Source organism: Panulirus ornatus, chromosome 64, assembly GCF_036320965.1.
Source record: "Panulirus ornatus isolate Po-2019 chromosome 64, ASM3632096v1, whole genome shotgun sequence".
In the NCBI taxonomy this organism is placed as follows: Eukaryota; Metazoa; Arthropoda; class Malacostraca; order Decapoda; family Palinuridae; genus Panulirus; species Panulirus ornatus.
Genome location: NC_092287.1, coordinates 4,219,586 through 4,241,904, shown reverse-complemented (window position 1 = coordinate 4,241,904; position 22,319 = coordinate 4,219,586). Strand labels below are relative to the sequence as shown.

The 22,319-nt window shown below is 44.9% G+C and overlaps 1 protein-coding gene across 1 annotated transcript in view; it reads left to right on the top strand.

Moving 5' to 3' along the window:
• LOC139746353 (NADH dehydrogenase [ubiquinone] 1 beta subcomplex subunit 2, mitochondrial-like) overlaps positions 1–22,319 on the top strand; it is a 246,601-nt gene that overhangs the window by 223,320 nt on the left and 962 nt on the right. Inside the window, exons 2-3 of the mRNA XM_071657531.1 lie at positions 20,603–20,776; positions 21,753–21,876. Of these exons, the coding sequence (XP_071513632.1) occupies positions 20,688–20,776; positions 21,753–21,876 (213 nt within the window). The 5' untranslated portion in view covers positions 20,603–20,687. The remainder of the gene's footprint in view (positions 1–20,602; positions 20,777–21,752; positions 21,877–22,319) is intronic.

Here is a 22,319-nt window from a genome sequence, read left to right as displayed (position 1 = left end):
CCTTCCCTGCCTCTCGGCTAGCTGCTCCCACACCATCCCTCACCTGCCACAGCGTCCTGTCCGAGTGCCTGGCTGCTCCCACACCATCCTTCCCACCTGCCTGGCTGCTCCCACACCATCCTTCCCTCCTGCCTGGCTGCTCCCACACCATCCTTCCCACTTGCCTGGCTGCTCCCACACCATCCCTCACCTGCCAGGTCAACCAGTCGCTCGTGAACTGCGAGTGTGACTGCCTTTCCCCACTTGCTAACGCCAGGAGAAAGCCTTAACGTGCATAATGTCACCCGCGCTCCTCACCTCCCGACTAATTTCGACTGAATTGGCTGGTGTCAGCGAGGGAGGGGAGTCCTCCATTAACCAGTTATCAGATAACTTTTAACGACACTTACCTTTCCAATCGCTGGGGGGGGGGGGGGGGGGGGGGGGGGGGGGGATGATGCAGGTTACGACCTTCCCGCGGGTGAGGGAGACCACCGTCACGTTCAACATCTGATGCCCGTTTCGACCTTCCCGAGAACTGGTCGTCAGCGAACTCGGGGCCCTTCATCATCGTGTCACGTGTTCGCACCTCCGTGGTGGAGTGCGTGTCCGAGAGCGCGGTGTGTGTGGAGGAGGAGATGTTCGTCGACGTTCTCACTCTGCTAGTGAGACCTTCAGATGTCCTGACATCACGTACATGTAAACAGTTTTTCCCTCGTACAGGAGAAAACATCATGAGGTTTCCCTTGCCTGAGAAGCATTTCATACCTGCAGACTCTTAACACAGCAGGAACCTCCTCACACCCGATTGCTTCCACTGACTGGACCAGCGTCATATTATCTGCCTGGCCGTAGAGGAAGGCGTCATTTGTGTCTGTAGCTACGTCCCAATCCTCACCCTTTACCCCTCTTTGCCCAGTCTCTCCCGATGTCTCCTAGCACACACACCTTGCCTCTTCTGAGTCCTTTAGTCTTGCAAACTGCCTCTAGTTCTCCTAGTTGTGCTTCATGTAGACTCAGCTAGTGATGATCTATAGTCTCTGCCGCGTCACCAGCTTTCACCGGCTCTTCAAGATATCCTTTCCCCCTCTTCTCGGAATTCCCTCCAGGTTTTCCCGCCTTTGATTCTGTACGTGGTACGTAGGTCTCCCCGACCGCACCGTCCGTTCTTAACCTTTTCCCGTAGTAGTCTCCCAGTACACGATGCTGCTGTGATGCAGTCTCACGCTACACTTCCTCACTACGAGGTCCTTGTGCTGCCTCTTTCCGATGTTTGCTTAAGGCACACCTGCTTCAGTCTTTGTGGCTTATGTTTACGTGTGTAGGGTTCATATCCTCACGTACTTTATTACTGTTGCCTGATCCCACGTCTTGCAGCTGTCCTGACCCCTGTCTTCCCATGCTCGCTCCCACCTCGAACCTTCCTTCTCTCTAACGTCCGTTTTCGTTAACCTGGATTTCTTTCTGTTTTTTTTTGGCTTCAATCAGTCATCCGTCCCCAAAAGTGCTGTTCCGTTTTCTTTAGCTTTTTGGTCCTTCGCCCAGGAATGTTCCTCGTCCTTACACGTGATGCCGCTGATGTGATGGCCAGTGTAATGGCCGACAGACGGCTTCTCAGATCAACCTTTGACCTATCGTGGTACTTGGGTACACACACACACACACACACACACACACACACACACACACACACACACACACCTACCTCTCCTGGGCCACTCTAGTGGGCATTTCCAGAGTGCCATGTTCCGGTACCTTGCGAGACCTGGGGGAGGAGATCTCTCCCTCACCGCTCAGGTTCCTCTACTGCGTCAGGAGGAGGAGGAAGAGGAGGAGGCCAGAGGTCCTCACCTGCTGCCCCGAGGGAAAGTGATTGATGCCCTGGAAGTGACCCCGCGACGCTGGTCCAGAAGACTCGTACTACGTGTCCATCATCCCCGGGGACAGTCGATCGTGTCCGGCGCACTGTGTTACCACTTCCTGAAGGAGGTAAGATGGAACCAAGCGTCTGTCTCTGACGGTACCTCGATGAGGCGGGAAAGGCAAGCGTGTATAAGAATACACATCACCTTGTATACATGTAGTAGCTATTGGTGTCTTCATTTGCTGATATATTTACTTATTTGTCTATTGGAAATCCGTGAGCGATGTGACGTCTGTCTCTTTCCTTAACTACCTCCGATCTGTCGAACTCTTCACCATATGATGTGTCTTCCATAACAGCTATGACCTGACCATTTACGAGACATGTCTCCCCGCCGTCCATCAAAAACTCTCTTGATTATTCATTCTCTCTCTCTCTCTCTCTCTCTCTCTCTCTCTCTCTCTCTCTCTCTCTCTCTCTCTCTCTCTCTCTCTCTCTCTCTCTCTCTCTCTCTCTCTCTCTCTCTCATCATCGAGTTATGGTCTCGGTCTCGATCTTTCCGAACTCCCAAAAGAGGACAGTACTCGCCTGACGCACATGAGACCCTCTCCCCACAGCGGCCTTCACTCTTGCTTGTCCATACCATCAGTTCCTCGAGGTGTTCGGTGCCGCGCAAGTCCATGCGTTGGCCTGCGCGCGCGCCCTGACTCTTGAGGTGGCTACTGGAAGGGCAGGTGGTTAAAGAAGCCACTGTTATAACCAGATCCTGGAAGATGTGTCTATTACACCTTACGTGAAGGGAATTTGGCCTCGGCCCGCGCGCCTTCCAGGCCGGCGGCAAAAACTTGACTGCGGAGGCTGGTGGGGACATCTCGTGGACGCCCGGCCGCTGGGATACACTGGCTCAGGTCATGCTAAGACGTAGCTAGCCAGGCCAAGAAGCTGTGTCCATGTGATCAAGGAAGTAGCTTAAAGACTGGTAGTTTACCTTCTACGTAGCCAGACACGTGTGAACAACAGTTTACTGCCTTCCTCTGCTCAGGTTAGGGCTGCCTTAAAGACTCAGGGTTGTATGTTGTGAGACACGGTCAGATAATGGTTCCCTTATGGGATCAGGGTTGTATGTTGTGAGACACGGTCAGATAATGGTTCCCTTATGGGATCAGGGTTGTATGTTGTGAGACAGCGTCAGGTAGGACTTCCTTTGTGGTTCAGGGTTGTATGTTGTGAGATAGCGTCAGGTCTGGTCAGGTAAGGCTCCCTTAAGGGCTTTAGAGGTGTATGTAACGAGACACAATCAGGTCTGCTCAGGGAGAGCTTCCCCAAGGGCTCAGACTTGTGTTGTGGGATGGCGTCAAGAAGGGCTCCCTCAAGGGCCCAGGGTTGTATGTTGTGAGACAGCGTCAGGTCTGGTCAAGTAAGGCTCCCGTAAGGGCAGCTCAGGGTTGTATGTAGTGAGGCAGCGTCAGGTCTGCTTGAAGGTAGAGAGCCAGTAACCTTTACATGCTGCTAAAATAACTGCTAAACGAGTTATTGCCTCCTGAAGTAACTGAACGGAGACAGGCATTCAGGAAGTAGTTGTCAGTGAGCGTCTTTTACCCTTTATATGTTTGCCATTTCTTTAGTTCTTGACGGAAGTGCACTGGATGGTAATACGACGAATAATATGACCTATTATCTTACTGCTATTATCTCTACTTCTGCTATTATATATATATATATATATATATATATATATATATATATATATATATATATATATATATATATATATATATTTTTTTTTTTTTTTTTTTTTTTTCAAACTATTCGCCATTTCCCGCATTAGCGAGGTAGCGTTAAGAACAGAGGACTGGGCCTTTTTCGGAATATCCTCACCTGGCCCCCTCTGTTCCTTCTTTTGGAAAATTAAAAAAAAACGAGAGGGGAGGATTTCCAGCCCCCCACTCCCTCCCCTTTTAGTCGCCTTCTACGACACGCAGGGAATACGTGGGAAGTATTCTTAATCCCCTATCCCCATATATATATATATATATATATATATATATATATATATATACCACATCGCTCTACTTCGCTTGCTTCCATGTACGCCTCTCACCCTCCTGCATGTTCAGGCCCCGATACCTCAAAGCTTCTTTCACTCCATCTTTCCACCTCTCCTCGGGCTCCCATGGCCCTTGCTCCCTTCTGGTCTGACACGTACATCCTATCAGTCAGTTATGGTCAGTCTTCTTCTCTTATCCTTTCCATATTGTACAAACCATTTCAGTACACCCTCTTCTGCTCTTTCAGTTGCCCTACGCTCACCACCGAACCTCTTAACAGTGTTCTTCCTTACACAGTCAACTTTCCATACAATATATATATATATATATGTATATATATATATATATATATATATATATATATATATATATATATATATATATATATATATATATATATATATATTGGAAAGAATCACAATTTTGCGCGTGATCAAGTATATTCCTATGAGTCCAGGGGGAAAATGAAACACGATAAGTTCCCAAGTGCACTTTCGTGTAATAGACACAAGAGAGAAATATAACAGTCAGTTGATTTACAACGAAGAGACGAAGCTAGGACGCCATTTGGTAAACAAGGTTACTTGTTTATCAAATGGTTTATATATATATATATATATATATATATATATATATATATATATATATATATATATATATATATATATATATATGTATGTATATATATATATATATATATATATATACAATTACCTGTTTTTACTATACGAAAGGGGAGCTTTACGTTCGTGGGGCCCCATCTCTTGAACATTTTCTGTCGTGCAACTTAAATTTATGTACGTTGTCTGCGTGCACAGTCCACCTGCAGGTGACAACACCGCGAGTGAAGACTTGCCTCCGAGGAGGTTGTGTCATCGTCAGCACGGAAAAAGAGTCGCCTAGACCCACTTGTCCCCCCAAGGGACTGCACCTTACCCTGCTCCCTCGTGGAGCGTATCCCCGAAGCCTTAGGGCCCACATCAGGGCTACATGATAATATTTTCGCCTTTCCCGCCATGGCGAAATCGCGTCACGGCGGAGTCTTCGAGGAAACTTGGCCCCTTCTGTTCCTGCTGTGAAAAATCATAATAGAGGAGGGGAGGATCTCCGGCCACTGCTCCCGCTGCTCTTAATGGCCTTCTGCGACATCAAACACCAAGGAGGTGTGTACGTGGGAAGCATTCTTTGTCTCGTATCCCCAGGGAATCTACTGCCGCTCGTTGGATAACTATGATAATCAACATTTTTAAAGACATATTTGGTCTGTTATCATTGCGATCTATGGCCGTAGCAGGTACACGTACCGTTAAGGCCGTGGCAGGTACACGTACCGTTAAGGCCGTGGCAGGTACACGTACCGTTAAGGTCGTGGCAGGTACACGTACCGTTAATACCCCCCTCACCTCGAAGATGCCTTGACCTCGTGGATCAACCTTGACCCCTGCAACGTGGAGGGGCAGCATTCAGGCGCGGGTCACTGTGTACGTGTGGGAGAGAACCTCTCTCACAAGAACTTCTTGAAGTTGAGTTTGATTTTCGTATCTGATTCGTTCGCCTGAGCCGTCTGTCCGTGTACTGCAGCTGACATAATTGAATTTGAATTTCTCGGAATCGTTTAAGATTTTGCTTTTACACTGCTGGTCCAGTTTTCTTCGATGTCTTATATCAGAATCTTGAGTTTCACTTGCGAAGACCTTCATCTTATACTTTCTGTTGAGACGTCTTCACTTCCTAAACCTTTTTTGCCCTTTTTTTTCAACTTTTCAGATAAAATTGACTCATTGCCGAAAGGTGAGCCAGTTGCTGTTTGCAGATGACACTGTCCTAGGGGGAGACGGGTGAGAAACTGCAGAAGTTTGTGTCCGAGTTTGAGGAACTGTGTGAAAAAAGGAGGCTCAGAGGTAATTTGCTCTGAATAAGAACAACGGGATGAGGTTCAGCAGGGGAAGAGACTGGTTGGTATGAGTGTGAGCTTAGACTGGAAGAACCAGGAGGCAGTAGAGTGGTTTATTTACCTGGATGATCTGGCAGCAGCTAGAACTGAAGGGGCTGAAGGAAACAGCAGGGTGGGTGAGGGGACAAAGGTCCTGAGTGCACTGTAGAGTGCGTGGAAAAAAAAGAGGTCACCGTCTGTGTGGGGAAAAGGTGGATAGGTTTGATGGTATGGTATACCCAGGGGTGACGTGTGGATTCTTAATCCCTAAATACTAAAGAATGGAAGATGGTCGATGTGTTGGAAGTGAAGTATTAGAGTGTAGTGTGGGAATGACAGTATGAGAGGTAGGTGTGTTAGTAACCTGAGTGTGATTCAGAGAGCCGAACAGGGTGTGCTTGAAATGGTTTGGACATACGGAGAGGATGAGTGAGGAGAGATTGGCGAAAAGAATATACTTATGAGAAGTGGAGGAAACGAGGGGAAGACTGAGAGGAAGATTGAAAGGACTGAGTGAAAGAGGCTGAACCAGGGCATTTGAAGCGGTCAGAGAAAACCATGTGAAGGTCTGTAAGGCTTAGCTGCGGATAGAGGGCTCTGGCTACGGTGCATTGTACATGACAGCTTGAGTGGATACGAGCAATTAAGGCTGTTCCATCTCTGTTCTCGGAGCTACTTCGCTCTGCGAGAAACGGTAAACTGTTGTGAAATAGAGTAGGACACCATTGCTGATCTTCAGCAGATAATCTCATCACAGACCATCAGGTCTTCTGCTATCAGACCTTTCGGTGTATTGTTTGAAAAATGAAACAAAATTCAAACGCCAGTGATCAGATGTTCTGATCACTTGGTTCCCTCAGCTTTGATCCCGTTGGGTAAGGTGTGTGTGTGTTTCATGGCTTGGATGAGAGGCTTCCTAACATTGTGGTCTGTACGTACTGCGTAGAAGGTCGAGATGTCAGTCTCAGTTGTCTTAGATGGTGTAGGTCGAGAGTGATTGTAGATATCGCCTACTTCTAAGCCGCACTACGTTCCTCTACACCTCCAAGATACACCAGACTTCCGAGATGGTTGTGGGTGTTCATGTTCATTCCGCAGATCAGAAAGCAGGCAGGCCACTGTACTTTGCCTGAGTGTGAGGCGAGGGAGTGGTTCGCCGACCGGCCTGGCGCTGCTATCACTTGCCCAGTCTGAGAGTGAGGGATTGGCAGCCTACGACAAGCCACCCTCGTGGGGGGCAGGGGCGGGGTAGCGCTCACCGCAAGAGAGAGAGAGAGAGAGAGAGAGAGAGAGAGAGAGAGAGAGAGAGAGAGAGAGAGAGAGAGAGAATAAGAGACCAGTTCATGAGTGATTTTTTGCAAAAAATTTTTTCCGGGGGTAAGTTATTCATGTTGGCGTACAAGTCACCTGCAGGAAAGTGGTTTGTGCTTCTCGTTTTCTCAGTGAAACTATCACGCGAAATGTCATGACATAAGAAAAGAATGAAGGATTCCATGTCGAATGAGTCTCGGAATACCTCTCTGCAGTACTGTGGTGCGGAGATAATTGGTATGAACGTCCTCTGCAGAGACGAACTCTTCCCCAGTCCTTCGGTGCACGCCAGTACGCTCGCTAGTCGCGGTGCCCCACAGGCGTGCATCAGCTGATGTGAGTAAACAAAGCGCTTCTGGGATGGGCCGTCAGTCAGCTGGGTTTGTGTTACGCGCCCTCCGCCTCGGACACTGGGCTAAGGGTGTGAGCGACATGACCCGTGGTAGATAGTAACGTACAGTGCACGTGGCCATTTTTGTCTTTGATGTAATGATAATCATTTTGATATCACCGTATCCTACCTTTCTATCAGCTGCTGAGGGACGAAGAATTGACGCATGGCACTCTCATACTCTGGAACATTGGCAATACGTCAGCCATGCTCCGACGGGCCATCCGACAGTAATTCAATTGTGAAATTTCCTCTTTATTGCCAAGAACGTGGAATGAAAATTCATACCTGGATATCGAGATGACATCAAAAGTTTTTTGGTGAAGAATTTTTTTTATGCTCTGGTTTTTTTTTTTTTATCTGGCCTGCAGTAACGAGGGGAAAGTAGAAAGTTATTTTTTTTTCTCTCTCTCTCTCTCTTCTTTTGCTTCCGCTTATTATAAGTCATTACCACGGCCGAGGTCATAAATGCCGGGGAATTAAGACTCATTTGTTTCTGTGTGTGGGGAGAGAAAGTGTGGGCGGTGGTCCTGGAAGATATGTTGACATCCAGCGAACGTCTTGAGAACGGGTTCGACTAGGCTTGATTTGACTTGACCAGAATATTCCTGGTGCAGTGTGGCGCCGCGCCTGCACACACACACACACACACACACACACACACAGTCTAACCAAGCGGGCGAAAAGGTCCTGGACTGAGATTGAATTGATAACATAGCTGTTGGGACGACGAGTTCATTAAGAACCACGCGGTACTGATCCTTAGAAACGCCACCAGAGCAAAGGTTCCTTACCACGAAAGAGGAGCTATCGTAGAGCATCCCCCCCTTAAAGTCCCTCTTCTGGGGGTGTAACTACATTCTTCTGGGGGTGTATAACTGCAACCGTATCCCCCCCAGAGTCGCCTCTTGTAGGGGTATGGCTACATTCCCCTGGGGGTGCCATAACTGCATTCTACTTATTTCGAATGATATTAGAAAAATCTCAGACACATCAGAGAAATAGTCATGATAGACGCCAGTTAACTTCACATTCTCTCCATGTATTGTCCCTGTGTATTGTGTTAACAAATGAGTGTGTGTACAATGTGGAGGTAACGTATGTGGCATATGATTTCACATACTGGGTGTTGGTGAGACTGGTCATCTGGGTGTTGGTGAGGCTGGTCATCTGGGTGTTGGTGAGACTGGTCATCTGGGTGTTGGTGAGGCTGGTCATCTGGGTGTTGGTGAGGCTGGTCATCTGGGTGTTGGTGAGGCTGGTCATCTGGGTGTTGGTGAGGCTGGTCATCTGGGTGTTGGTGAGGCTGGTCATCTGGGTGTTGGTGAGGCTGGTCATCTGGGTGTTGGTGAGGCTGGTCATCTGGGTGTTGGTGAGACTGGTCATCTGGGTGTTGGTGAGACTGGTCATCTGGGTGTTGGTGAGGCTGGTCATCTGGGTGTTGGTGAGGCTGGTCATCTGGGTGTTGGTGAGGCTGGTCATCTGGGTGTTGGTGAGGCTGGTCATCTGGGTGTTGGTGAGACTGGTCATCTGGGTGTTGGTGAGGCTGGTCATCTGGGTGTTGGTGAGACTGGTCATCTGGGTGTTGGTGAGGCTGGTCATCTGGGTGTTGGTGAGGCTGGTCATCTGGGTGTTGGTGAGGCTGGTCATCTGGGTGTTGGTGAGGCTGGTCATCTGGGTGTTGGTGAGGCTGGTCATCTGGGTGTTGGTGAGGCTGGTCATCTGGGTGTTGGTGATGATCATACTGGGTGTTGGTAATGATCATACCCATGTCCTCCACACGAGTTTAAACAGGAACTAAAACCATCAATATTTATTTCCTAAACCTTTGTCTCGTCTTCACCAACTTTTCTCGAATTTGACGAAGAAACAAAAGTGGAATTGATTACGCATATTTTCTACCAGGAACATAGATAATGCAGTTATTGTGCGTTTGTCGTAATTCTTATTTACGCATGTTGGTTCTTGGATGACCTCTGACCCTGTCGGGGTCAGTAGGGTCAAGTCAAACCCTGAGGCAGGTGGGTGCGACCCTTGACCTCATGTGTTGAAACCCGGGGGAAGGGTGGGTGTGAATTGGCCCGACCCTATAGACCCGACCCTCCTGAAACCCTGGGGTCTGGAAGACTTTGAGAGACCTGCGCAGCCTTCACTGTCGCCACGTTACCTTCAACATGGTTCACGTAGACGTGTCGAACATGATGACTTAAACGTCACCTCGACAACTAACGTTTCATTAACGTTTTCGAAAACATTTTTTTTTTCTTCAAAACGCGTGTCGTTAACCTTTTTTTTTTTTTCAAAACGCGTGTCGTTAACCTTTTTTTTTCAGAACGCGTGTCGTTAACCATTTTATGTTTTTCACAACGCGTGTCGTTAACCAGCCTAGCGCACATTGAGGTTTCTCTATCTCTTCGTTAGACGTCGTTTTTATGTATATATATATATATATATATATATATATATATATATATATATATATATATATATATATATATATATACCTCACGCGTCAACCTCATCGGCAGTGAGTTTTAAAACCCCAGCGGGGCCGACATCACTACAATCTGCGAGTCGGTCAGATTTATATGTATATATATATATATATTTATATGTATTTTTTTCTTCTTTTAATTCGGTCGAATTTTTATCCGAAGCCAAAACGCGAGAGTGAAAGGGTCTCGGGCCGCCACCCAGGGAAAGTTCTGCCTGGTCTCATCTTCCGCGAGTCATGGCCAGCTTATACTTCCTCTCATGACCAGACCGGGGAACGCACCCGACACACACACACACACACACACACACACACACACACACACACACACACACACCACACACACACACACACACACACACACGATACTCCCGTCATCCCAAAAAAAATAATTCACTTTCATGATGTCATTCACTTTCCAGTCTTCCAATCAGAATGGGTAGTGGACAGTACGATTATTTTTTTTTATGGTTAATGTAATCGAAGATAAGATTGCCTGTTCTATGATTACATTTGAAGCAATTGATTCATAGTCGTAGTAGCAATGTTCCCTCAGCCATTACTTGAGGTGGATTTAGCCGTGGTAGGAACCACTGTGTAAGTTCCTATGTTAGTAATCCCATATTAATCAACTCCCTCCACGGCGTTAATCCGCAGCTTGGTAAATCCTTCCCTGATATTTGAATCCCCAGACATAAACACAAGTTTCAAAGTAATATGACCAAACATTACTTTTTTTTTTGAAGAAAATGACGAATTTTGTGGCGGCTCGTAAGTGTTGGTAGATAGACAGAATGTCGTATGAAAACACAGTAGCAAGAAAAGAGAACAATGTTGACCCCCAGCAGCAAGAACAGAGAACAGTGTAGACCTCCAGCAGCAAGAACAGAGAACAGTGTAGACCTCCAGCGGCAAGAACAGAGAACATTGTAGACCTCCAGCAGCAAGAACAGAGAACAGTGTAGACCTCCAGCGGCAAGAACAGAGAACATTGTAGACCTCCAGCCGCAAGAACAGAGAACAGTGTAGACCTCCAGCGGCAAGAACAGAGAACATTGTAGACCTCCAGCCGCAAGAACAGAGAACAGTGTAGACCTCCAGCAGCAAGAACAGCGAGTGTTGTTGACCCAAGTAGTTTAAGAACTGAGAACACTGTAGACTCCTGTAGCGACAACCAAAGACAGCACAGACAGCACTCAAAGCTCCTGTAGCGACGGCAGTAGATAAAAGAGAACACATGAGACTCATGTAGTGAGAACAATAACATTTACACAACAGAATAACATGTGTTTTGTACTCAGAAACTGTGATACGGTTACGCTAGCTTGTGTGGTAATGTCCTGTGTTCTGTAGAAGGTACCTCGGCTCCTGTAGTAGGTGTAGTGTCCTCAGTAGAAGGTATCTCGGCTCCTGTCGTAGGTGTAGTGTCCTCAGTAGAAGGTACCTCGGCTCCTGTCGTAGGTGTAGTGTCCTCAGTAGAAGGTATCTCGACTCCTGTAGTAGGTGTAGTGTCCTCAGTAGAAGGTACCTCGGCTCCTGTCGTAGGTGTAGTGTCCTCAGTAGAAGGTACCTCGGCTCCTGTCGTAGGTGTAGTGTCCTCAGTAGAAGGTACCTCGGCTCCTGTCGTAGGTGTAGTGTCCTCAGTAGAAGGTATCTCGACTCCTGTAGTAGGTGTAGTGTCCTCAGTAGAAGGTACCTCGGCTCCTGTAGTAGGTGTAGTGTCCTCAGTAGAAGGTATCTCGGCTCCTGTCGTAGGTGTAGTGTCCTCAGCAGAAGGTATCTCGGGTCCTGTCGTAGGTGTAGTGTCCTCAGTAGAAGGTACCTCGACTCCTGTCGTTGGTGTAGTGTCCTCAGTAGAAGGTACCTCGGCTCTTGTCGTAGGTGTAGTGTCCTCAGTAGAAGGTATCTCGACTCCTGTAGTAGGTGTAGTGTCCTCAGTAGAAGGTACCTCGGCTCCTGTCGTAGGTGTAGTGTCCTCAGTAGAAGGTACCTCGGCTCCTGTCGTAGGTGTAGTGTCCTGTAGTGAGCAGCAGACCCGGGGGGTTGTAGTTGTAGCTCAGAGACAGGGTTACGGCAAGGCTCCTTGTGGTGTCAAGTGGTCCAGAGCCAACAGAGGTGGAGCGAGCCCTTGTGTTCTCTACCCGTGCAGTGAACAGGTCTTTGAGAGACATAACTTGTCACACTGTTCCAGTAAGTTCAGCAGAGTGAGAAATGACAGTGTAAATCTTCTCTTACAAGAAATTCATTGATTTTTTTTTTGTTGTCTTTTTTTTTAGTTTTTAGTCTCTTTTTTTTAAATCAAAACTTTCAACTGGTTACCCGACAATCGGTAGCTGAATTGAAATTGTTCGTAAATGAATTTTTATGCCTGTGAGGAAATTCTCATTGTTTTGGCACTTTTACTCAAATTTTCTCAGTTCAGGAATGCGAAACAAATATTATTTTCCAACACTTTCCCTTCGACAGATGGTCTGTCTGTGGCTACACAACCTTAACATTCACTACTAATATATATATATATATATATATATATATATATATATATATATATATATATATATATATATATATATATATATATATATATATATGAATGTGTTACTGTTTTCTAGACCAGTGTGTTAATGCAAATTGTATGCTTGTTACTGACATCTGCCTCTTTAGCATACGATTCTCCGTTGTTGTGATATACTACATGATCTCCCGTTGTTCAGGTATACCGCATGATCTCCCGTTGTTCAGGTATACCGCATGATCTCCCGTTGTTCAGGTATACCGCATGATCTCCCGTTGTTCAGGTATACCGCATGATCTCCCGTTGTTCAGGTATACCGCATGATCTCCCGTTGTTCAGGTATACCGCATGATCTCCCGTTGTTCAGGTATACTGCGTGATCTCCCGTTGTTCAAATATACTGCATGATCTCCCGTTGTTCAGGTATACCTCATGATCCCCCGTTGTTCAGGTATACTGCATGATCTCCCGTTGTTCAGGTATACCTCATGATCCCCCGTTGTTCAGGTATACTGCGTGATCTCCCGTTGTTCAAATATACTGCATGATCTCCGTTGTTCAGATTTCACCACTCTTGTACGTGTATTCATTCATTCAGCAATATTTTTTAAGTCGTAAAATGAGAAACGTTTAATAGTTTTTATATATGATGTATAATTAAATACCAGATTGTTTTATAGCAAATATAAGATTATCTTATTCTTGACTTAAAGAAATAAATGATCTAATTACATTTTAGTGATTGATAACCTTCAACTGTATACATTGATAACCTTCAACTGTATACATTGATAACCTTCAACTGTATACATTGATAACCATCAGTTGTATACATTGATAACCTTCAACTGTATACAATGATAACCTTCAACTATAGTGAGATTGCATAAAGTGATTAAATGGAATTCAGAATGTTGATTTGTCTTCGAAATATATATTTTTCCTGCGATAGCAAATACATGCAACTTCTATAATCAGCATAATGACTAATTGTTAGTGAGTTTTAAGAGGTTTAATATTTTATTAGGGAACAGCATTTGACATTTCCGCTGCCAGTAGTATCGTCCTGTTTTTCCACTTCTTATTCCGGACAAATGTGGTGAAGTATTGATGTAAAATATTCCTCACTACGATACATATTTAAGATAGTCCAGCCATGACCCGAGAATCGGACAATATGTAGATAAACTTGTCATATGTTTGAATCTTTACGACTTCGTATGATAGGACTACCTATGAAACTACATATATATATATATATATATATATATATATATATATATATATATATATATATATATATATATATTTCTCTCTCTCTCTCTCTCTTCTCTCTCTCTCTCTCTCTCTCTCTCTCTCTCTCTCTCTCTCTCTCTCTCTCTGTTTCGGGTGAAGGAAGGTAATTACTTTTGCCTCATGGTTCATTTATTTGCCGACAGAGTGAGAGACGTCTTGGGAATGATCTTGTCGAAGGTGGACGGCAGAACGAGAGTGTGAAAGTGCTGTCAGTGGATTGAACCAGGGCATGTGAAGCGTCTGGGGTAAACCATGGAAAGTTCTGTGGGGCCTGGATGTGGAAAGGGAGCTGTGGATTCGGTGCATTATTACATGACAGCTAGAGACTGAGTGTGAACGAATGGGGCCTTTTTTGTCTTTTCCTAGCGCTACCTCGCACACATGAGGGGGAGGGGGTTGTTATTCTATGTGTGGCGGGGTGGCGATGGGAATGAATAAAGACAGACAGTATGAATTATGTACATGTGTATATATGTATACGTCTGTGTGTATATATATATATGTGTACATTGAGATGTATAGGTATGTATATTTGCGTGTGTGGACTTGTATGTATATACATGTGTATGTGGGTGGGTTGGTCCATTCTTTCGTCTGTTTCCTGGCGCTACCTCGCTAACGCGGGAGACAGCGACTAAGCAAAATAAATAGATAAAAAAAAAATATATATATATATATATATATATATATATATATATATATATATATATATATATATATATATATATATATATATCTTTTTCTTTTTTTCTTTCTTTTAAACTATTCGCCATTTTCCGCGTTAGCGAGGTAGCATTAAGAACAGAGGACTGGGCCTTTGAGGGAATACCCTCACCTGGCCCAATTCTCTGTTCCTTCTTTTGGAAAATTAAAAAAAAAAACGAGAGGGGAGGATTTCCAGCCCCCGCTCCCTCCCCTTTTAGTCGCCTTCTACGACACGCAGGGAATACGTGGGAAGTATTCTTAATCCCCTATCCCCACGGATAATATATATATATATATATATATATATATATATATATGTGTGTGTGTGTGTGTGTGTGTGTGTGTATGATCGGCTAAAGAGCCTGGAAATCGATTGTCGCACTTCCAGGCAGCGAACATATGACGAACACACACTCTGGCGAACCTCTCGTTTTCCAGGTGTTCCCCTACTGAGTCATTGTGGAGGTGTGGTTTGTCCCTTGTTTTGGTAGACGATTGTACGTAAGACAGACAATGAGAACATGTGCTGGGCCGGTCAGACAGCGCTTACAGCTCACGAGGAAGTGATCAGACTGGAGATATGATGGTGGGAAATCTTCCTCTTGCTTTATCATCGCTTTTAAAGAAATTAGTGGAATAAAGAAAAACCTTGCCAAATCCACGACGAACTTCGATGCCATATTTTTTTTTTCTCCCCCAGTTTCAAATCTGCTTTGCCAGACTTTTCATGTAGCTGCCTGGACCCAGGCCCCGTGTCTGTCCTGGGGTCGAGACGTGTGTGTCTGTCTGTCCCGAAACTGAGAGGCGTGTCTGTTTCGACACCAAGACGTGTGTTGTGTTGACCAAGAGTTGTTGACATGAGAGGCGCCAGCCCAGCACGCCTCCCGACCTCAATATCTGATTGTAGAGGTCAGAGGTCGGCCACCAGCCCAGTACGGACACTTAACAGCCTTTTAACCTGGGTTATTAGAATTAATCATCTGCTTTGATTACGTCGTGTTTAAGTCCCTCCACATCTGCCGTGGCCTGCTCGTCCGACTAAGGCTTCACGTTCTGCGAAGAATCAGTTTGGGTAGCCAGGGAACCGCCAGGCTGGGGACACTGTGCTCCAGGGCGGTACAAGGCATATACTGCTCCTCTGCTGGAACCCGGGTGTTCCAGTGAGACCCCATGACGCTGGTGAGGTACTCTCTGCTAACCTTGAAGGTTGAGATGATGATGGTACATGATCCTGTCGGTGAAAAAGCTGGCCTGGAATCGGAACGCGTTTGCCCGGCACTGGCCGTTTCTGGGTCACCTTAGGTCTCGGGTTGGGGAGGTGGACGGCGTTGTGTTATAGGAGGTCTTCCACGAAGGGGGTTAACCTTAACGGAGGTCACGTAGGTACACAGACCCAGGGTCCGAGTGAGTTGGTCTGGCCTTAAACACGGGTCCGAGCGAGTTGGTGTGGCCTTAACTACTTCTTAAAAAGCGAGAAAAAAAAAGTATGCCGTCTCCATAAAAGCAGTGGAAGAAAAGAGTAGCAAGGTAAAGTTTCTCTCTCTCTCTCTCTCTCTCTCTCTCTCTCTCTCTCGGCAACACGTTGGGTAATAACACTGGTTTTAGGGGAATCGGATTTTGATGGTTACGTGGACCCTCACCATGTTATGGTCACAAGTGCGTAGATGTTCTCCAACACGTAGAGAAAATTGTCATTGACGAAGCCGATTAGTTTAACGGAATCACTTTCCACACCTGAGATAGTGTTCGTCACTTGATTTCTGGAAGATTAAATGCCCCTGTATTGATCGATGAAAGCTCTCGTACTTTGACAGCGTCAGTTGTCTGCTGGCTGACAAGCGCGTCCATATACCACGTTTATATGATATCCGGAAAACTGTGGGCTAATCTCAACACACAAGTGTTCGACGGTAGCAAATGTTGTCATATGAATTTCTGTGGCGTTTTGGGTATGATTTTACGGAGTGCAGCTCCGCCTTTTCGAGCATCTGTATCCCGTACATGTTATTTGCAGTCTGGTAGATTATACTCGCTACTCATACCCTTGTTGTCCGTGTTCATAAATGCTTCTGTTAATCCAGTGACATCAGCGTGATCACTGTTTCCCGAGCAAAGCAATCCAGCTACTATGTTTCAGGTGGATCTTAATGCTCGTGTTAAGTCCATTTGATTTCTTCGTGTGATGTGTGGACGAGAGACCTGGTGGTGGTATGGTGATGTGTGGACGAGAGACCTGGTGGTGGTATGGTGATGTGTGGACGAGAGACCTGGTGGTGATATGGTGATGTGTGGACGAGAGACCTGGTGGTGATATGGTGATGTGTGGACGAGAGACTTGGTGGTGGTATGGTGATGTGTGGACGAGAGACCTGGTGGTGGTATGGTGATGTGTGGACGAGAGACCTGGTGGTGGTATGGTGATGTGTGGACGAGACCTGGAGGTGGTATGGTGATGTGTGGACGAGAGACCTGGTGGTGGTATGGTGATGTGTGGACGAGAGACCTGGTGGTGGTATGGTGATGTGTGGACGAGAGACTTGGTGGTGATATGGTGATGTGTGGACGAGAGACCTGGTGGTGGTATGGTGATGTGTGGACGAGAGACCTGGTGGTGGTATGGTTTGGTGACCAAGTTGTGACGAGTCCCTGTGCTCCACCCCTCCTCCCCCTTGTGGCCGCTGTCTGCTGTGGGATGGGAAGGGGTCCTGATCTGACCTGACCTGACCTCCACCGTCTGTGCCATGTGGTCAACTCACCGACCCCTCCACTGAACCTCAAAAAAAAATCACCCCTGACTGCAAAGAGTTCGTATGAGGCTTCGGTGGGATTCGTCTTCCATTTGACGCACCTAAACCTCTTCAGCGCGACCCATGGGTACATGACCTTTGACACATGACCCTTATCGGTCATGTGTCAAGGGTCGTGCTGTCGTGATCAAGGGGTCATGCAGCACCCACTGCCGGTCTAGCAACACTGGGGGCGTCCCGGCCTTCAAGCAAGGTAGAGGGAAGGTTCACCGGACCCGGATAAAAACGAATGACCAGACGCGAGAGAGAGAGAGGAGAGGTCAGTGAGAGCAGCAGCCTCCCCTCGCATGGTAAGGGCCAGGCAGAGCATCAGCGGCAGCCCGGCGGCGCCACCCCGTACACTTGCCCTTCCTAAAGTACGCTACTTACTGGACATCATGTAGACCCACCTCCGCACACTCTAGCCCCGTTGGCTACAAGTGCGGGAATGCTCGTCGTATACACACCGAATTTGTGCCGTTCATCATAGCTTGTGGCTACCTTACCCTTGCAGTGATACACCGATACGTTGTAAGTGTCGGAAAGTTTTACTTACAAAAGTATATCGGGTTTTCGATCTGGTTTTGCCTCTATAAAAGATGACTTCGGGAATGCCAGCGACCCCGGACTTTCTCCTTGCTTGCTGGCCAGTAACTCTGCACCTTTCAGACCTCTCCTTCCTCAACACTACTGGTCCCTCATTCACAGCCTTGCTCCCTTGGCCTCCTGCTCGGGAACCCGTCTACATCTGATCCCGTCCACTCACTTCCCAGCAAACAGAAGACAGTGACCCCCTCAACCTCAGCAGCCCAAAATGTTTACAGTTATTGGAACATGTCTCAAAAATTGCTGGACACAAATCGTGAGACCAGCTGCGAGTAAAAGGTTTTCATTGTCCATTTTTTTCTTTTTTTTCTTTCAGGTTATTGTCTCATGAGTTGGACACGTTGAATTCCTCTAAGGTTTTGAGTTCAAAAAGTTCTTACGAATAAGAGCCACCGATTGTTTACTTTGCGTTAGGTTTACACTACGCCCGTCGTTTATGTAAATGAATCCGTTGAAGGAGAACTCCCCTTGTTGTAGATAGTGATGATGGTATTATGCTCCTGTGGGTGGATGAGCCGGCTGAGGGGGAATCAGGAATCCTGACTTGGGGGGAGAAAGATCCATGGTTTACCCCAGACGTTTCACATGCCCTGGTTCAGTCCACTGACAGCACGTCGACCCAGGTATACCACATCGTTCCAATGCACTCTATTCCTTGCGCGCCTCTCACCTTCCTGTATGATCAGGCCCCGATCGCTCAAAATATTTTTCACTCCATCTTTCCACCTCCAATTTGGTCTCCCGCTTCTCCTTGTTCCCTCCACCTCCGACACATATATCCTCTTGGTCAGTCTTTCCTCACTCATTCTCTCCATATGTCCAAACCAATTCATCACACCCTCTTCTGCTCTTTCAACCACATTTTGTTTCTTTATTACCTTACATCTCTCTTACCCTTTCATTCCTTACTCGATCGAACCACCTCACACCACACATTGTCTTCATGCATTTCATTTCCAACACATCCACCCTCCTCCGTTCAGTCCTATCTATAGCTTATGCCTCGCAACCATATAACATTGCTGGAACTACTATTCCTTTCAACATACCAATTTTTGCTCTCCGAGTTAACGTTCTGTCCTTCCACACATTCTTCATCGCTCTCAGAACCTTCGTCCCCCCTTCCCCACACTGTATCTGGAAATTTGATATACGAAAGATCTCGCACATTTCTTTCCTCCTGTGGGTTTTGGTGCATTTGTTGTACACATAAGTGTTTTCATGGGAAAAGTACTTTTCAAAGGTTTCCATCCTGTCCCTGCTACTGGCTGTAGCGCAACCTTGGGTGACAGAAGTTCCAAGAGGGATTCTGGCGTGATATATATATATATATATATATATATATATATATATATATATATATATATATATATATATATATATATATATTTATACTATTCGCCATTTCCCGCGATAGAGAGGTAGCGTTATGAACAGAGGACTGGGCCTTTGAGGGAATATCCTCACCTGGCCCCCTTCTCTGTTCCTTCTTTTGGAAAATTAAAAAAAAAAACGAGAGGGGAGGATTTCCAGCCCCCCGCTCCCTTCCCTTTTAGTTGCCTTCTACGACACATAGGGAATACGTGGGAAGTATTCTTTCTCCCCTATCCCCAGGGATATTTATATATATATATATATATATATATATATATATATATATATATATATATATATATATATATATATATATATATATGGATTGAACCAGGGCATGTGAAGCGTCTGGGGTAGACCATGGAAAGGTCTGTGGGGCCTGGATGTGGAAAGGGAGCTGTGGTTTCGGTGCATTACACATGACAGCTAGAGACTGAGTGTAAACGAATGTGGCATTTTTTGTCTTTTCCTAGCGCTACCTCGCTGGAGGGGGAATGCTATTTCATGTTTGGCGGGGTGGCGATGGAATGGATGAGGGCAGCAAGTATATATATATATATATATATATATATATATATATATATATATATATATATATATATATATATATATATATATGTGTGTGTGTGTGTGTGTGTGTGTGTGTGTGTGTTACCGGACTCTGCCTGCATGTGGTTACACGGGAAGTGAAAAAGGATTCTTAGGCGAGGTTTTATCTCAATAGAAAGCAAATGAGTCTACGTTTCCCTACTACTAGAAGTAACATAGCATTGGGCTTCATGTATGTACCTGTAGAAAGGTCCTTTTAATACCAAGAAATCATTCGTAGGAATTGGTTCTGAAGCAATTGTAGAGATATATTTTTTCATCTATTTATCTATATACCTACCTGATATAGGTAAATAGATAATACGTGTGTGTAAAGCCTGAAAAGGAGATAAAGTAAGGTGATGTTTAAGATCAATGATCCAGTGTTATCTCTGGGTATCTATAGTATCTAAATCTAATCAGATAATAATTTCTGGTAATGTTGATCATTTATAACTCTACCTAACTTAACACGATGTTAAGGATGAAGATTGCAGGTAATTTTGCCTGTACCATTGTTTTGAGTGAAAGGTTGTACGAGACTGGTCTCCTCGCCTCCGCTGTACAGAAGTATTTAGTGTAGATTGAAATGCTCATTCAAAAAAAAAAAAGTTAACAGACAGTGTTAACAAATAGTAAAGAAATTTTCTTTTTAACGACAGTGGTCCATTCTGGTCTTGTCAATATTTTCCAAGGATGGAATATTTTGCAGGGTGACTTGCCGTGGGAGACAGCACCCTCTGTAGGCCACCGTGAGCATCACCAGCTGATCGGCTGAGGAAAACAAACCCACTGTAATGATGTTCGCTGTCAGGCAGCTAATTAGGACTGTCCCAGCATTAACGAGAGGCTTTAAAACCTCAGTTCCAAGACATGGAGGTGGAGCGTAAGTCTTCTGCCTTCGATTATGATGTCTTTTTTGGACCAGTGGTTGCAAGTGTAGAATCCATTCATTTTGAAATTTTCAAGATAGGTCATCTTGGTTCAAGATTACGTATTCCCCTATAAGCAGTTTGAGAAATTATTTACTTTCCTTGTGCCACTGTATTAATCTCCTTTAAATTCAAATAGCTTCTGCTGTCAATATATGTGGGGCTAGAAATGATTTTGAGGGGAGAATGATACTGATTTTGTAAAAGACTTTCACATGTATGACTTGAAAAATCCATAAGTTTGTCATGTTGAGAACTCCCAATACCAATAATCTGAAACATTAATGGGCAGTAACTCATGTTACTGGTAGTACGTGGATCACACCACCTGGAAATGCAAAACTCAGTTTTTGCACCAGAAATGAAGGCAGAAACAAACCAGAGGTGAAGAGCAAATATGCTGAGTATCCAGAAATGTAGCTTTTGCCAAAGTTTTCATTAAAAAAATTAAAAAGTTAACAAAACCTAAGATGGAAGGTATAATTAGAATGTCATGTTTTAACAGATTAACCTCAGTGGTATGAAGAAAACCGTAAGAAGCCATAAGAGAATTCCCCATGTTGCACTTTGATATATTGAGAAGGAATACCTTTGGAACCAAACATATCAGAACAAGGTGTTATTTTCACACTTTCACTGATGTGGTTTCATATTCCTTTGAAAATTCATTGTCTTTTCTTTCTCCCCCAAATGAATATATCTTTATTAGTGATTTAATCAACTTATATGTGTGAAAAGTTGATATGTACAGTAAGTTCACTGCCATATTAAGTTGGTGCAAGGAAAGTACAGTAAACCATTACTGAATCATAAAATACGTGGTGATACCTAGGACATTCTTATTTACAGTATTGTATCATGTAACAGCATCATATAGTGTTAGTTTAGTTTTCCAAGCGGTAAAACATTACAAAGCGACTTTTCTTACAGGTGGACTTATCGAACAGCTCCTGAAACACCGAGCAAACTAACTTTGTTCCAGGCTGAAGTCTTAGGGGCATTCATGTGGTGGTGGATTCTTTATCACCTTATAACTGAGCCAGAACACATAACTGTAAGCTCATTGTCTTATTTTCTGTCTTTATGTATTTATTTTTATATGATATCATAAATGTGCAATTAGATAATGCATTATTTAACAGGGTATGTTATGAGACATGATTATTGACTGTTTGCTTTGGAACCCCAAAGCAAAGTCGAAATAAGGTACTGTGTTGAAAGACACTGAATCATTACAGTGCTTTGAGATTGGCTGTGTGTCAGCTGTTATGTGGAACTTTTGTCAGATTTTTGAGAACAGTTTATGGGTTGATTTTATCATAATGCTTCTTTAAGTATAAATATGTCAGGAATCTAGAACCAAGCTATTGCTGCAGTCACTCCTATGTGACCAGTTAATACCAGATAGTGAATACCAATCAACATTATCCTTTAGCCTAATTTCTTTCATGATTAATGTATTTAGCGTAATAGGTCTAGTTTTACACCTGTGGAATG